Source organism: Equus przewalskii, chromosome 2 (genome assembly GCF_037783145.1).
Source record: "Equus przewalskii isolate Varuska chromosome 2, EquPr2, whole genome shotgun sequence".
In the NCBI taxonomy this organism is placed as follows: domain Eukaryota; kingdom Metazoa; phylum Chordata; class Mammalia; order Perissodactyla; family Equidae; genus Equus; species Equus przewalskii.
This window is the reverse complement of record NC_091832.1, coordinates 42,283,199-42,299,375: the sequence shown is the minus strand read 5'-3', so window position 1 is coordinate 42,299,375 and position 16,177 is coordinate 42,283,199. Positions and strand designations below refer to the sequence as shown.

Sequence of the window (16,177 nt, the reverse complement as noted above, 5' to 3'; positions counted from 1 at the left end):
TGCGTCACAGAATTATTTCATGAGCTGTCACCACTAAGCAGGCAAGCATTCCATTGAACATTTTAAAAATTCATAAGAATTATTCTGTCCTAAGAAAATGAAAGAACACAAGATGCTAACAGGGTCAAAGATCTTCATCTTTGTAGAGGAAGCACACATATCTTAGGATCCCATCAGGTTCAACAGTCTTTGGAGCCAAATCTGAAAGGAATGTTTTAAAAAAAAAAAAAAGCAGCAGTCAACCATAAGTGAGTTGCAGACTTTTGTGTACAAAGAATAAGATAATGTGAGGTCAGAAGCCATCTCCTTTTGGAGTTTTCAAAATGGAGATTTAGTGACTATATATATCTTCCTTTAGTAGGTATATATCTTTTCAACCTAGGAGGATTAAACATTAAGTAACCCCAATTAACTGGGGTAATAACTATCTCCTTAAATTGACAAGCGCCTTCTATCCCTGTAGAGATTTAGAATTAAGTAAAGAAAGATCTAAGAGAATGTAAAGTATATTAACATTTTTTGGGTTAATAAAAAAATGAGGATTAGCCTAGGACTTTATTATATGCCTGGCCCATTCTAAGGAAGCCCCAAATGTATGTGTTTGTGTGTAAACTCATTTAATCCCCATTACAGCCGTTGAGGTGGGTACTTTAATCCCCATTTTACTGGTGAAGAAACAAAGGCACAGAGGTTGTACTTGCCATCCACCCCCACCCCAACTGGTGGAACTGAACTGCACTGTACTCTCTCTCTGTGTGAAAACAATTAAGTCAGGTGTGCAGTTAAGAGCGAAACTTAAATGAGTTTATGCACAGCACTGAATTATCTAAGACAACTTTTTAGGTTCACTTTGTTTATATGTCTAGTTTATTTCATTTATAAGAAGAGTTAAGTATTTGGGAAAGTTTGTGTTAACAGATCCCTTAACAATAGAAATCAAATACTATTTTATTTAATAAGCAAGTCTAAATGTTGAAGATATTAACTACCTTATAAACAAGACCAATCATAATTCAAAACTCCCTTAAAAGTAATTGTTAAAATTTGTTTGGGGACCAGTCCTGTGGTGTAGTGCTTAAGTTTGGCGCACTCCACTTCAGCAGCCTGGGTTCGCAGGTTCGGATCCCAGGTGCAGACCTAAACCACTCATCAGCCATGCTGTGGCAGCGAAGAACATATAAAGTGGAGGAAGATTGATGTTAGGTCAGGGCTAATCTTTCTCAAGCAAAACAAAAAAGAGAAAGACTGGCAACAGATGTTAGCTCAGGGCTAATCTTCCTCAGCAAAAAAAAAAAAAAAAAAGTAAACAACTTTAAAAAAGTAAAGCAATGTCTTTTAATTTATAACTTAAACTGAATACCAACTTTTAATTTTTTAATTCAAGCAAAATTGACATATTACTTTCAGGTGTACAACACAATGATTCGATATTTTTATATATTACAAAATGATCACCACAATATGTCTAGTTACCATCTGTCATCATAAAAAGTTATTATAATACTGACTATATTCCTTATGCTGTACATTACATCCCCGTGACTTATTTATTTTATAACTGGAAGTTTGTACCCTTTAATCCCCTTTACCTACTTCGGGCATTTCCCTACTGCCCCCTCCCCTCTGGCAACCACCAGTCTGCTCTCTTTATCTTTAAGTCTGTTTCTGTTTTGTTTGTTCATTTGGTTTGTTTTTTAAATTACTCATATAAGCTGAATATAAGATATCCAGATACAAGATATAAGAAATCATACAGCATTTGTCTCTCTTTGTCTGACTTATTTCACTTAGAACCCTCTAGGTCTATCCATGTTGTCACAAATGGCAAGATTTCATTATTTTTACAGCTGAGTAATATGCCATTGCGCGCACACGCGTGTTTCTGTGTGTGTGTGTATACTCAACATCATCTTCATCCACTCATCAATCAGTGGACACTTAGGTTGCTTTCATATCTTGGCTACTGTAAATAATGCTGAAATGAACATAGGGGTAGCTTTTCGACTGTTTTCAGATATATACCCAGAAGTGGAATTGCTGGATCATATGGAATATCAACTTTTTAAACCAAAGCAAACTTTCTACATAGTCTTTTCTACATATAAATACCAGCCTTGAGGATCTCTCCCAAGAAAGTCCTTACACTGACCATTGTATACATGTGTTTACTGCCCAGCTCCTAAAGAAAGCACAGCTGAGACAATGCTATTCAAGAGAGGCCATCCAAGAAACACAAGGTAAACACTCAAGTCTGTAGTCACTACCCCGCCTATGCTAATAAATATCTGGGGAATGAATGAAGTGCCTAGAATGTACTAGACACTTTTTTAGGCACCTAGGGTACACCAATGAGCTAAAAGGAAAAAGATCCCTGCACTCCTGGAATGGACCAGCAGAGAAAAGACACAACAGAAACGGGAATGGAGGTATTTAACCAGGTATGAAACATCAAGGGGTAAGGGACTGGGAAAAGTGAGACTCAGGGATTGGAGGTTCTAGTGGGGTCAAATGATTTGTGGAGTTGGGGACTGCAGAGCTAAGAGTTAGAAGTGTGGGATCCAGGAAACTGGGACGAGCAGATTGCCAGAAAGCTACACTCATTCCTGAATTCGAAGATTAACTGCTCATAAAAATGCCTTTAAAGAATTACCATTTAACATGTTCTTGCCATTTTCAAGGGTGAGTTTTAAATGGCTGCATGTAAAACATTCCCATTTCTTTTGGAATACATTGTGATTCATTGTTTCTCACGTAGATGTTTCTGCTATAACAATATATACGTTGCTGGGAAAACCTCATGTTCTACAAAAAAAGTTCACTAAAAATAAAAGAGCTTATATAAAATACAGAGCAAAGGACAGATTACTCAAAACCTATGCAACTCTGAAATCAGATTGCTATTTTCTGAAAAATCAATAATTATACCTCAAGAAATAAGACAGCCCAGGCAGGCACCCCATTCTGGCTGAAGGCTGCCTTAGGTAATATTTAATATACACAAAAACAACAGGCGTTGGCTTAAAGGCACCAAAACAATGCAGATTAACATGGGACTTTTGTGAAGGTGAGCAGAGCAGCCTGCCAGAGTCAGAGAGTGTAAGGTGGGGAACACCTCTCTGGGGAGGGAACTCCAGGGTGCAGGGGCTCATTGTTTCATTTCATTTTAAATAGAGATGAAAGGACTCTTGCCAGGGCAACAGCCAAATTGAAGGTTTAAGTTCTTGCCTATTTTTTCTTTTTCTGCTAAAATATAATCCTACTTTTATATCATATAATTATATAATTCTACTCCCTCCATTCACACTCCTCTTCCTAAGAAAAGTTGCATATGAACCAGCACAAACCGTATATTCCATCGACATCATCACTCTATTTACCTATCACATGCATAGCAAAACAAACCGTAAACATCCATATGTTGTCACGAGTTCTCACCAATCTAGTGATACAGTGAGAGTCTCCGGATAAGGTGGTATATAGTGAACATGTGTTCTGGCATCGCTCATTTATTTTCTGGGCAACAGCTCCCTAATTTCATTGTGGGGAATTACCTTAGCCCTACCATGTGCAGTTTTAGGGGGAGCAATAAATCAATGTTTCTCTCTTTTTCTACCCAAGACACAGACACGTAATTCAAGCTTGACCAACTGAATTGACTCTTCTGGGACTGTGATTCAAGCTGAGAGACAGCAAGGACAGGTAAATGCTAAAGGGCAACTAACTATTCCACTGGTAGAACCCAGAGGGACTGGTCAGCAGTTCCCACTAACCAAAACTCAGAATTGCCCTCGTTCCAGGCAGATTTCCTCCCACTCTATGAGTTACTCTACTAACAAATTACTTTTTTGTACAATGTGGATAATGTTCTCTAGCTTGCATTCAAAAAATTTCAAGAAATACAATATGATCACTTTTATCAAGTCAGAAAAACTATAAATTTTTCCTTTCAGTTGTTAAGGGTTCAAATCTAGTAAGCAGCATTAGCCTATTCTGGAACAATTTACCTCTTCCCATTCAGCTTACTTGTTATGAATTTACGTTTCTAACAATCATTCTGTACATATATGACAAGTGAGAAACTTCTAGCAAGTGAGAGAGAAACAATTTTTGAGAGCAGGTGAGATCTAACTAATTTTAGGAGTAGGAATAAAAGAGAAAAAGAGCAAAGTAATTATATCATTTCCATTTTCCAAGAAATGGGCCTATCCCTTCTTTTTCTTTCAACATAGGTGTGCTTGTTTTTTGTTTTTTTGTTATTTTGAGGAAGATTAGCCCTGAGCTAACATCTACCGCCAATCCTCTTCTTTTTTGCTGAGGAAGACTGGCCCTGAGCTAACATCCATACCTATCTTCCTCTACTTTATATGTGGGATGCCTACCACAGCATGGCTTGACAAGTGGTGTCATGTCTGCACCTGGGATCCGAACCAGCAAACCCTGGGCGGCCAAAGCAGAACGTGCAAACTTAACTGCTGTACCACTGGGCCAGCCTGCGTTTTTTGTATTATCTTCAGTATTTTAAGCAAATATCCACCCATTCTTGACTTTAACCAATCCTCATAGGCCTGTGCCATCTTACAAACTACCCGTGTGACCTTGGCCTCTGAGCCTTCGTTTCCTCACCTGTATAACAAGGAAATAATGACTAGGTTGTGGAGAGACTTTTTTAAGAACTAGAAACAACACATGTAAAGCAAGCCCAGTATTGGAAAAGAGAAGGTACTTTAAAAATGGTGGCTAGTCATCATCCATGGGTACAGCTCCTTCAACTCCCTCATGTTTGTCTATTTGCACCCAAGTTCACAGTCCCCTATGACATCAGGCACTTCAGAAGATGCACATCGTTCCCAGTTGTTTGGTCAGAATTCAATTCTACAGCTGCCTCTGTTCCTCTTGAACTGTATGTGCTGTGTTTCACATCAAAATCTCAAGTCTTCCTTTTCCTCTTTTTCGTATCTGCCTAAACGCTGGTCAGTCATAAATAAGCAACAGGTATGCTCGGACGCCAATATTCTCAGGTCTCAAGGCAATGCACACAGTTTCTATTTGTGCATTAACTTGAAAAAGACTGGGAAACACTGGTCAAGAAAAGTGAATCTCAAACTTAAATGTGTATTTAAATCACCTGGGAATCTTATCAAAACAGAAATTCTGATTCAGTAATTAGGGGTGGAACCTGAGATTCTGCGTTTCTAACCAACTCTCAGAGATGCCAATCTGTTGCCAACACCTGGAGCAGCAAGTGTCTAGGGCACATGTTTCACTATACTTAATGACCTTCCCTTATGAAACTGAAAAAAACATGGTGAATCAGTCCCAAAATTTCTATCATTTTCCATTTTTTTGGCTCATATAACTTTAGTTTCTTCTGTTTCTTCTAGTCTCATTGATAATTTTCTATATGCTAAAAACTTTTCTTTTAAACATGTAGAATTGGAATAACTTTCTAATATACACTAAAAGGCAATCATTTCTAGAGGTTTGGAAAAAGATTTTTAAAAGTTTCAATAGAAATGGAAAAAATAAAAATTAATGTAGCCTACAACCAAAGTACACTGTAACATGATTAAAAATAAGAAATACATTTTCACAACTGTTCCAAGGATACACAATTGAGAGAGCTGAAGCAGTCACTAAAACTCGGGTCACTCGTATCCAAGTCTACCCAGCAACAAAGCCCTTCCTGCCTATTATGGGTTGAACTGTATCTCCCCAAAGTTCATATATTGAAGTGCTAACCCATAGTACCTCAGAACGTGACCTTACTTGGAAGAATGGTCACTGCAGATGCGGCTAATTACAACGAGGTGGCCCTAAACCAACATGGCTGGTGACCTTATAAAAAGGAGAAGTTTGGACACAGAGATAGGCACACAAGGAGAATGCCATGTGAAGACTGCAGTTATGCCAGCACAAGTCAAGAAACTACCAGAAGATAGGAGAGGCCTGGAACACAGAGACCCTTTCCTAGTACCTTTATGGGGAGCACAGCCCTGGCAACACCTTGATCTGGAACTTCCGGCCTACAGAACTAAAGACAATGCACTCCTGTTGTTCAAGCCACTCAGTTTGTGGTGCTTTGTTATGGCAGTCCTAGCAACTAATACACTGCCTCACTGCGCTCCCTCCCAAATAAAAGTCAAGTCTGAAGATCACTGTGAGGATATGCAGTCACACCACAGTGAGTCTGCTGTGCCAGATGAAGATTTTGGACTTGATCCTACTGGCAACAGGGATCCACTGAAAGACTTTAAGCAGATTAGTATCAGGTTTATTAAAAGCAAACGAACTTGTAACACATGTCAAACCATTTTCATTCAAACTGGGCCTAAAGGTTCCTTTACTCGAGAATTCATGTTTCTATTACACAAAAAATATTCTTGCAATCATCAGAAAAATACTTGTGCCCCACCCCAAAATAAGAATGCCTCAAGAAGACACCTTTATTTGCATGTCATATCTACCTAAAATTCTTCTAAATATAACAGTCATGGATAATATACTACAGATCAAATGGGCTTTTATTTCTCCCCCAAAATTGATGTCCCGGAACACCAAACGCCAAAGTTTTGCTTTGCTTTATTTTAGAGAGGGAATTTATGTCTTAGTGATTCCCATAGATAAGTTTTCAATTATGAAGAGAACCAAGACTTTGAAACCAAATTCAGCCTCTTAACAAGTCAGAGACAAACCCCTCAGTCAAGAATCAATAGCTAAATGTAAGGACATACCATTTGTTAACATGCTGGTGACTCCCTTCCCTCTTTAAATAGGAACTTGCATCAAAAGGAAATTATCCTTTAAGAAAATAGTTTCATGTTTTAACTTTACTTTTTTTTTAAGTAAAATTTTCACTGAAGTATAACACACATACAGAAAAGTGAAAAGCATGATAAATCTCACAATGTGAACAAACCCATGTAACCAACTGTCACCACAAAACAGAACATGACCAGACCCGAGGGTCCCCTGCACACTCTGTTCCAGACACCAGTGTCCATCAACATAACTACCATCCTGACTTCAAAACACTGAAGATTAGTGTTGCCTGTTTTTTAACTTTTTATTTAAAAAATTCATATTGTATTATACTCTGTTGTGTCTGCTCAACATTATGTTTAATTAATAGTCTAATTTTAACTTCAATAGTTTTTTTTTTCTTTTTCCTGCTCTCTCTCCCCAAATCCCCCCTGGTACATAGTTGTGTATCTTAGTTACAGGTCCTTCTAGTTGTGGCATGTGGGATGCCACCTCAACGTGGCCTGACGAGCAGTGCCATGTCCGCGCCCAGGATCCAAACCAGCAAAACCCTGGGCCACCACAGCAGAGCACGTAAACTTAACCACTCGGCCACAGGGCCGGCCCCATTCAATAGTTTTAAAATATATATATTCCATTTTGATTCAGACTAGATCGCCAGGTTTCATTTTGTTTAGTTTGGATGTTTTCCAGCTTAAATTCCATTTGCATCAAAAGAAATTAATACTTCAACATTCAATGTATAATCAATTCTAGCCTCTATGTCCTTTCTCAGCTTAAGTCCCCAGTTCCTAACAATAATGAGGAAAATTTGCAAATAAAAAGTAGAAATGTTTTGGGGCTGGCCCCGTGGCCGAGTGGTTAAGTTCGCGCGCTCCGCTGCAGGCGGCCCAGTGTTTCGTTAGTTCGAATCCTGGGCGCGGACATGGCACTGCTCATCAGACCATGCTGAGGCAGCGTCCCACATGCCACAACTAGAAGAACCCACAACGAAGAATACACAACTATGTACCGGGGGGCTTTGGGGAGAAAAAGGAAAAAATAAAATCTTTAAAAAAAAAAAAGTAGAAATGTTTTATTTCACCTAAGATTTCATAAACCAAAAACCTAAAAGTTCGTTGTCTTTTACATATAAAATTTATCTTCATGAAAAATTTCACACTTTATTCATGAAAGTAGAAGGAACACAGATGTAACAAACTTGAAAATCCTGAATCTTGATTTTTTTTTTTCCTCCCCTCATGTATGCGATAGAGACTTCTGTTATTCTAGGAATACTATCTAGGGTAAAAAGGAAAGTCAAACAAAATTATCAATTGACAGAATACAAGAAATGGAGAATCACCTTAATAGGCACCTTTTTTTTTTTTTTTTTTTTTTTGCTGAGGAAGATTAGTCTTGAGCAAACATCTATGCCAACTTTCTTCTACTGTATATGTGGGTCAGTGCCACAGCACCGCTGACAAGTGGTGTAGGCCCGCACCTGGGATCCAAACCTGCAAACCCAGGCCACCAAAGCAGAGCGCACCAAACTCATTAACCAGTACACCATGGGGCTGGCCCCAATAGGCACTTTTTAAAGAACATGCTATCTTATCAAAAAAGCTAGCAAAACTGACGTGCCAAAGTGAAAAATTATCTCCCAATAATTTGAATTTAACTTTTTTTGTCTGTTTTACCTGATCAAGAATCAAGGTATCATAGTATCCAACTGAAAATAGTAGATACACTGTTGGTGGGAATGGCAGATTGGTACAGCAACTATGGCATATAGTACAGAAGTTCCTCAAAAAAATAAAAATGTAACTACTGTATGATCCAGCAATTCCACTTCTGGGTATATATCTGAAGGAAATGAAATCCTATGATCATTCCAGCATTATTTACAATAGCCAAGACATGGAAACAACCTGAGTGTCCACGAATGGATGAACAAATAAAGAAAATGTGGAGATGTAAATACAATGGAATATTATTCAGCCATAAAAAAGGAAATCCTACCATTTATGATAACATGGATGAACTCTGAGGGCATTATGCTAAGTGAAAAAGTCAGAGAAAGACAAATACTGTATGATCTCACTTACAGGTGGAATCTAAAAGAACCAAACTCAGAAACATAGAAGAGACTGGGGGAGGCGGGGGGGAGACGGATGGAGGCGGTCTAAGGATACAAAATTCTAGTTAGAAATAGTGGTACTTCTCGGGATGTAATGTACAGCATGGTGACTTCAGTTAACAACACTACAACACTGAACGTTGCTAACAAAGTTAGATTTTTAAAGTTCTCACCAAACACACACAAAATTGTAACTCTGTGAGCTGATGGATGTGTTAACTAACCTTATCATGGTAATCATTTCGCAATATATACATATATAAAATCACTACATTGTACATCTTAATGTCATATGTCAAGTATATCTCAATAAAGCTAGAAGGAAAAAAAAAGAAAGAAAATAGTGGAAAGAAATTAATATGCCAAACACAGCAAACTTTAGAAATCAGTATCCTACGCTAAAGAAGCCCATAAGGGAAATCTGGCTGCACACAGCTGTGTAATAAATCAATTTGTTACCGTGACAGTCATCTAAAAAGTAGAGTAACGGTTGATAGACAACAAAGAAGTCAGATTAGACACAGTGGCAATATATAATAAAGCACCACAAGCTTTTTGTTTTGTTTTTTATTTTATAACAAGTCTGTTAAATCATTCATTGGGAAATAAATGATTCAAGATAAACTTCCAGAAGCATTATTCTAACTTTGACATCATTAATCAGTCAATAAATTTTTGAAAGGTTTTCAAAAATGCATTTATTTAACAAATACTATGGAACCACATTGTGTGTGCACTATTGTCACAGATGCCAAGAATTCAATGATAAGCAAAAACTGAAATGCTGCCTTTATGGAGGAGGGAGACAGATATTAGTCCTAAAACAGTAACAGAAATAAATAGAAAATCAATACTATTATAAGAGCTACAAGATATATAATGCCATGACAGTATCTACTAATAAAATCTGGGTAACCTGGGAAAGGAAAGGCAATGACACTGGAATGGGAGAGGTGAAGAAAGAATAAGAATTAAGTGTGTCTGTGTGTGTATGGGGGAGGGGGTTCACTAGCATGTGGCAACAGTAAGTGCAAAGGCCCTGAGGCAGTAAGTTACTAAAAGTGTATTATGCTGAGGTCCTAAGGACAAAATAAAGATAACTTCAGAGATAAGCAGCAGTGGCAAAAAAGAGCTGATTGTGACCACGCATGAGATTAAACCTTAGCTAGTGACAAATTCTACACAATACCCAATTTCTCAATAAAATCTCATTCTTCTCAGACCAAACAATCTGAATATAGACCCATCCCCCTAAGAGAAGGAAACACAGTATTTAAGAGTTTATTTTTATCCTCAAGGTTATCATTCACTGCTGGGTTTGTTCTTAATGACATTTTCAAAGGTATCTATACACTTAATCTGAGTATTAAAACCAATTCAGAAAAATAAAAAGAAAAAATATTTAGCTGTGCTTTCTATCTTAAAGAAACAAATGAGCATAAAAATTTACCATCCAAAATCTAATAATACACTGAAGAAATCCCTTATGATGCCCCATAGGATTCCTACCTAAACATTTAAAATACAACTATGCATAAAGAATTCCTGCAATCTGGGAGGATAATGGTTTTTTATCACTAACAAAAGATGTATTGTAGTACTTTGCACCAAGAAAAGAAAAAGACCAGAAAGGAAAACAAAGGAGAGAAAAAAATCAAGTCCCACCTGGGGATCTAATCACAGTACCCTACTTCTGATTCTTCAGTTCAGGCAAACCTAAAGAATAGGCAATATTCAACAAACTAGCATCTAGAAAGAAGCTATTTGGGGAAGGCAACCAAGTAATTTAGCTTCAAATGCATCCTCCAAAAAGAAAAGAAACCACAGAGAAGGTGAAAGATACTCTCCTTACCAAAGAGTCAAACATCCATTGGACCTGGCAGGGTGCAAACCCCAGGCCACAGCACTGTCACCCACCCACGCACAAGGGGTGCCCCGCACGGAGAGGTTATGCCCTGAGTGCCACAGAAAACTTTCAAACCATTTTTGGTTTTCATAGCTCCTTTATAACATATTTAGCTTTCAGAGAGGTCATATCTTTTTTACATTTCACAAAGGTCCTCAGGCTGACTGAAACAATGCCTGCCTCCATAAACACACAGTCCTTCCCCAAATGCTTAAGAACTGACTGTTTTGTAAATAAGCCCTTAGCAACCTCCCTCCACATATTCTTCCAAACATCAAGCAGGAAGGATTTCCTATCATTCTGCAGAAGGTGCACTATGAATGTACAACAGTTCCCAAACTAGTTTTCTCAAAACTGGCTTTTCTCAGGGAGATATTTAACAGAAACAGCGTGTCATAGTTCCATAAATGGGAAAAACAGCAGGGTTTTTTTTTTTTTTTTTAACATTAAAGAGGTTTCCGTAACTGCAGGACTTCTCAGAGTCATTAATTATGAATCTCTCACAAGAGGGACAGTAGGTGCAGCATTTCCCACACGTATTTGATGACAAATACTTTGAGGATGTAGCCCCACTGACACGGGAGTAACCATCCCACTGAGCAAGGCTGGCATTCAACACCGCACCAGGCAGTTGGCCTTTTGACAATGATCCAAACAATCACAAGACCACATTGAACAGTTATGTATCAAGATAAAAGGATAACAAAGAAGATCTTTCCCTATTTTTAAGTTATCATACTATAATCTATAGCTAAAGGAGTTAACACATTCTGTTTCTTTCTCATGATCTAGAACTAAATAGGTCCATAGCAAGCAATGTGTGGTAACTCTATAATGAAATATTCTTCAGAGGCTAAGAAATTCTTACTGTCCAATATCAAAGTCTGAATCAAATATACTAACAGTATTGTAACCTACATGTTACTAAATCTCACTAATTTCTCTAAAACCTCAACTTTGATAATATTATATCACATAAATATCTTCTCAGTTACTCACCAACCAAGAAATTGTAGTTGTGAATACAATTTTATTTGTATCAGTTCTAATATTGATGATCTTTTAAAATTCAAAACTAATTCCTATACCAGGGGAAAAAATCTGGTACTTAATGGGAAGTTCAGAACAGTTACAATACTCCTCAGTAAAATGCCTGTACCAGGTTAACATAACATAACATAATCTCTTTAACCTGCCTTTCCTGAAAAAAACATCAAACTGGGAGGCTTTTAATCTGTTAATCACACCTCATATGAAATTCGTCATTCTTCAGCACAGCAAGTAATTCAAACAAAATGATTTTAGCTAGTTTTACTAATTTCTGTAAGAAAACTATCTGGTTTTTTTTTTTTTTTTTTTTTTGAGGAAGATTAGCCCTGAGCTAACATTTGCTGCCAATCCTCCTCTTTTTTCTGAGGAAGACTGGCCCTGAGCTAACATCCGTGCCCATCTTCCTCTACTTTATATGTGGGACGCCTACCACAGCACGGCTTTCCACCCGGTGCCATGTCCACACCCAGGATCCGAACCAGCAAACCCCAGGCCACCCAAGCAGAACATGCACATTTAACTGCTGCGCCACTGGGCCAGCCCCAAAAACTATCTTAATATACACAATACATCAAGTGAAAAAGGAAGATTTGTTGGTGTCCAACAGGTTCCGAATCACTTGTTCCCCTGCATCTCATCTGAAAGCCAGGTCTGTCTCTCTCTGAACAATGCTATACAATTCAATATACTGAATGAACATAGTACATTTTCGGAAAACAAAGCAGGTTAGTCGGCTTCATCTATTATCATTGATTAGAGAGCCTTAAGCTCAAATTTTTGGAAAAAGATGTTATCAGGAGAAATAAACCTTGGTCTAAAAGCCATTAAAAATACCTCTCTAGCTTCTGATCACTTCTGTAGCCAATGTAAAATGTCCTGCTTCCAGGAATCCTAAAGGTTTACTTGTCCCACCATGTATTCCACTCTGCAGGGTCATTACATCCTAATTTTTGCTGAAGATAAAAAGCAAGGAGAGGGCCAGCCAGGTGGCGCAGTGGTTAAGTGCGCACATTCCGCTTTGGTGGCCTGGGGTTCACTGGTTCGGATCCCAGATGCGGACATAGCACCGCCTGGCAAGCCATGCTGTGGTAGGCTTCCCCCGTATAAAGTAGAGGAAGATGGGCACGGATGTTAGCTCAGAGCGACTCTTCTCAGCAAAAAAGGATTGGCAGATGTTAGCTCAGGGCTAATCTTCCTGGGGGAGCGGGGGAGGTGGGGGAAGGAGGAAGTCAAAAAACAAACACTACTGAGCAAAATAGTGAAGTGAGATAACAAGCAGCATGAGAAAACAAGGAGAGTACTGAAAAATGCACAAGCCAGGACAGAAGACCAAGCTGAGGCAGACACAGCAGGAAGTGTATAATCCAACTGACCAAAAGCGGGTCTACATTGAGTTTTCCTACCCAAAACCACTATCTGCTCTTCTGGGTTCCATGCCTTCCTTAACATGTGAAGAGGTATCTAAGTGCTGGTATCATTTCTCCACCACAAATACTGTACGGACCCAAATGCAACACTCCTTACCTCCTGGTCTATAGACAACATCATCCTCAGTGATGTAGGATGTTATCTCACCAGTATCCGTCCTTTCATAACGAGACTTTTTTTTCGGTGGTTTCTTTTTGTTCTTCTTCGTGGACTCCTCTGTGGTGGCACTATTGTTGTCATTGTCCTCATCTTCAGTGTGATCACTCTCAGCATAATTTCTGGCTCCCCCTTCCAAGGTACAGCTCCTGCGTGGCCTTGAATTCTCACTCTCTCTTGCTTTGTCCCTTTTCTCTCTCTCTCGGTCCCGATCTCGGTCCCGGTCCTTCTCTTTGTCTTTGTCTTTGTCTTTGTCGGCTGTCATGATTCGCCACGTGCCTTCTTCTGTCCTCTCACGGCTAGGCCTCCGTGAAAGGTAGACAGTAAGCCTGGGCTTCAGTCTTCTGAATTTCTCACTCAATTCCAGGGAAAATCCAACCACTCCAACAACCCCAATGTTTCAAAAATGCTAGGAGAGAAAACAGAGAGAGAAAAATCGATTTTACTTTAACATTTTCTCATATTTCCTTCCTAATATAATGTTTTGTTAAATGAATCTCTTACTTACTCATGCTTTAGCCCTGAAAACGTCTCACAGGCCATAGAAAAAAAGTTAGGACACGTGATATAAAATTTAAATATATATAGTCTTTTACCTCAGCTGGCATATGGTTTGGGATTTTCTAGCACACCAATAATGGAAAATGTCTTAATTCATAAGAGTTAATTATACTTTCTGTACACCAACTGTTTTCTCCTTTTCAAGGAAAAAGTGTTCCCTAGTAGACAACATACTATGGCTACAATTATAAATAAGGAGCTTCACAATCCACAATATTAATTTAAAAGGGAAAAACCTGCAGTAAAAATTATTTCCACCTAAAAAAAATTTGGATAGTCTTGGAAGATTTTCCAAGATGTCTCATACTATACTCTTCTGAAGACACTTTCTAGCCACTTCTCCAAATTTCCAGAGCTCCTCTCAAAAATAAATGAGTTGACTCAAAACTGATAACCTCAAAGCAAGATTCTTTTGCTTTCAATTATAATTTTTGACATCTTATAAGTCTACTATTTTAGTTATATTCCAGGAAAAATGATTTCTCTAAAGATATATTCTCTCTGCCTTAACAAAACATAACAACTTCCAAAAACAACCTTCTATCTTTAGGGAATATTAGGTGGTTTTTACCTTCCCCCAAATTTCCACTATTAATCTCCTCCCTAGAACTAAACCCAACAAGGAAAGTCTGATGTTTTAAAGAGTTTACAATGAGAAGAGTGAACTCCAACCCAACACAATCTTATAAAAATTTTATAGGAGGAAAAAAACTGTTTTGTTTACAAATAAGTTTTACAATAGTCATAATAACCAGTAATTTATCTTTCGCCATCATCTTCAATATCTCATCTCATTTGCTCAACAATCTGCACCAAACACTATCTATGCATCAGGTTCGGAACTAAAGACACAGTGAGGGGGAAACTCATGGTCCTTGCCTTCAATGCTCTAACACAAAAAAAAGTAGACAACTGATTAATGTGAGAACCATCTGTTTCGCATGTTACTAGAACCAGATAGGAAATAACATATATAGACACACAAAAGACTGGTCCTCTTTACTTAGACAACAAGAGACAAATCAGTTTGCAATTATATGCCTCAGATACAGAGAAAAGTCTCTTTGGTCATGCCAAAACCATGAAAACTAACACGTACTCTCTCCAAAATTCTTCAGTCACACCTGATACCAGAAAAGACCGCCCCATAAGCACTTCAAATATCCTTAGGCATTATTAAAAATTAGGAAAATTAAAAATGTTAACAACGTTTGGGAGATAGACCAATGAAGGAACAACAATGCTGACAATCTATAATCAAAGTCAGAAAGATAAAAGCATGTAGCACAAACCTAGATTGCTTCCTTTTGCATAGGAAATATGTTTTCAGATAGGATTTCAATTTTCTAAACATATTTCAAGAAAATGAAAAGTTATTCTAGTGCCTGCAAAAGTTCTGCCTAGACGAATCATCTACTAAACAGAAAGTAATAAACTTTCAAGTCATGGCAGGGCACTAGTGTTAGCAATTGAAAATACAAAGAGAGACATATTACTTTCTCCACTGGGCTTAAGATTAGAGCACGAAGAAGCCAATCATACAAGAAAGAAAACTATCAGCTAACACAGTTGTTAAAACATCCTCTTTAACAATGAAAACATACCAACCAAGGTCTACTGGGAGTCTAAAAAGAACAAGGAGCTTAGGCTGAAAACCTCTCGGATGCAGTTCAGAACAGACGTACTTCTGATAAATTTAAGAAAAAAGATCATTCTCTCTAGGGTTAACAAGATAACTCCTCCAGAAAATTGTGTAAAAATATTTCAGCACTCAAAAGGGAAAAAATAAGAAGTCTAAATGATATATTCAATACTACTCACTACAAAATCATATACTGTGTTTCTATTTACAAAGAAATCTGAGTTACTTCTGCCAAGACAGAGAAGAAAGGAAACTTCAAGAAACAATAGAGAAGGCATCCACAAAATGAAATCGTGTGTGTATGTGTATCCAACTTTCAGATAACTAAGAACATTGATAATCCATTAATTTACATGTGGCTGTAAAACGTAGCTCAGTGGGGATACATGTTTTCCTCTGCATTTACCATACTAATCATAATTTTTCTGAGCCTCATTATACAATGACCAACATACAACAATATTAAGGAAAGGGACCCAGAGAGGTACCAGATGGCACTGAGAAGGGCAGTTGTTATTTCAATTTGCTAGAAACGATCTACAGGGCAGACAATACA

At 37.9% G+C, this 16,177-nt stretch overlaps 1 protein-coding gene across 12 annotated transcripts in view; it reads right to left on the bottom strand.

Annotated features, from left to right (window-relative positions):
- Positions 1–16,177, bottom strand: part of RERE (arginine-glutamic acid dipeptide repeats) — a 402,826-nt gene that overhangs the window by 251,207 nt on the left and 135,442 nt on the right. For all 12 annotated transcript variants that reach the window (XM_070610911.1, XM_070610920.1, XM_070610914.1 and 9 more), the window contains one exon: positions 13,359–13,827. In XM_070610911.1, coding sequence (XP_070467012.1) covers positions 13,359–13,683 — 325 coding nt within the window. In that variant the 5' untranslated portion in view covers positions 13,684–13,827. The remainder of the gene's footprint in view (positions 1–13,358; positions 13,828–16,177) is intronic.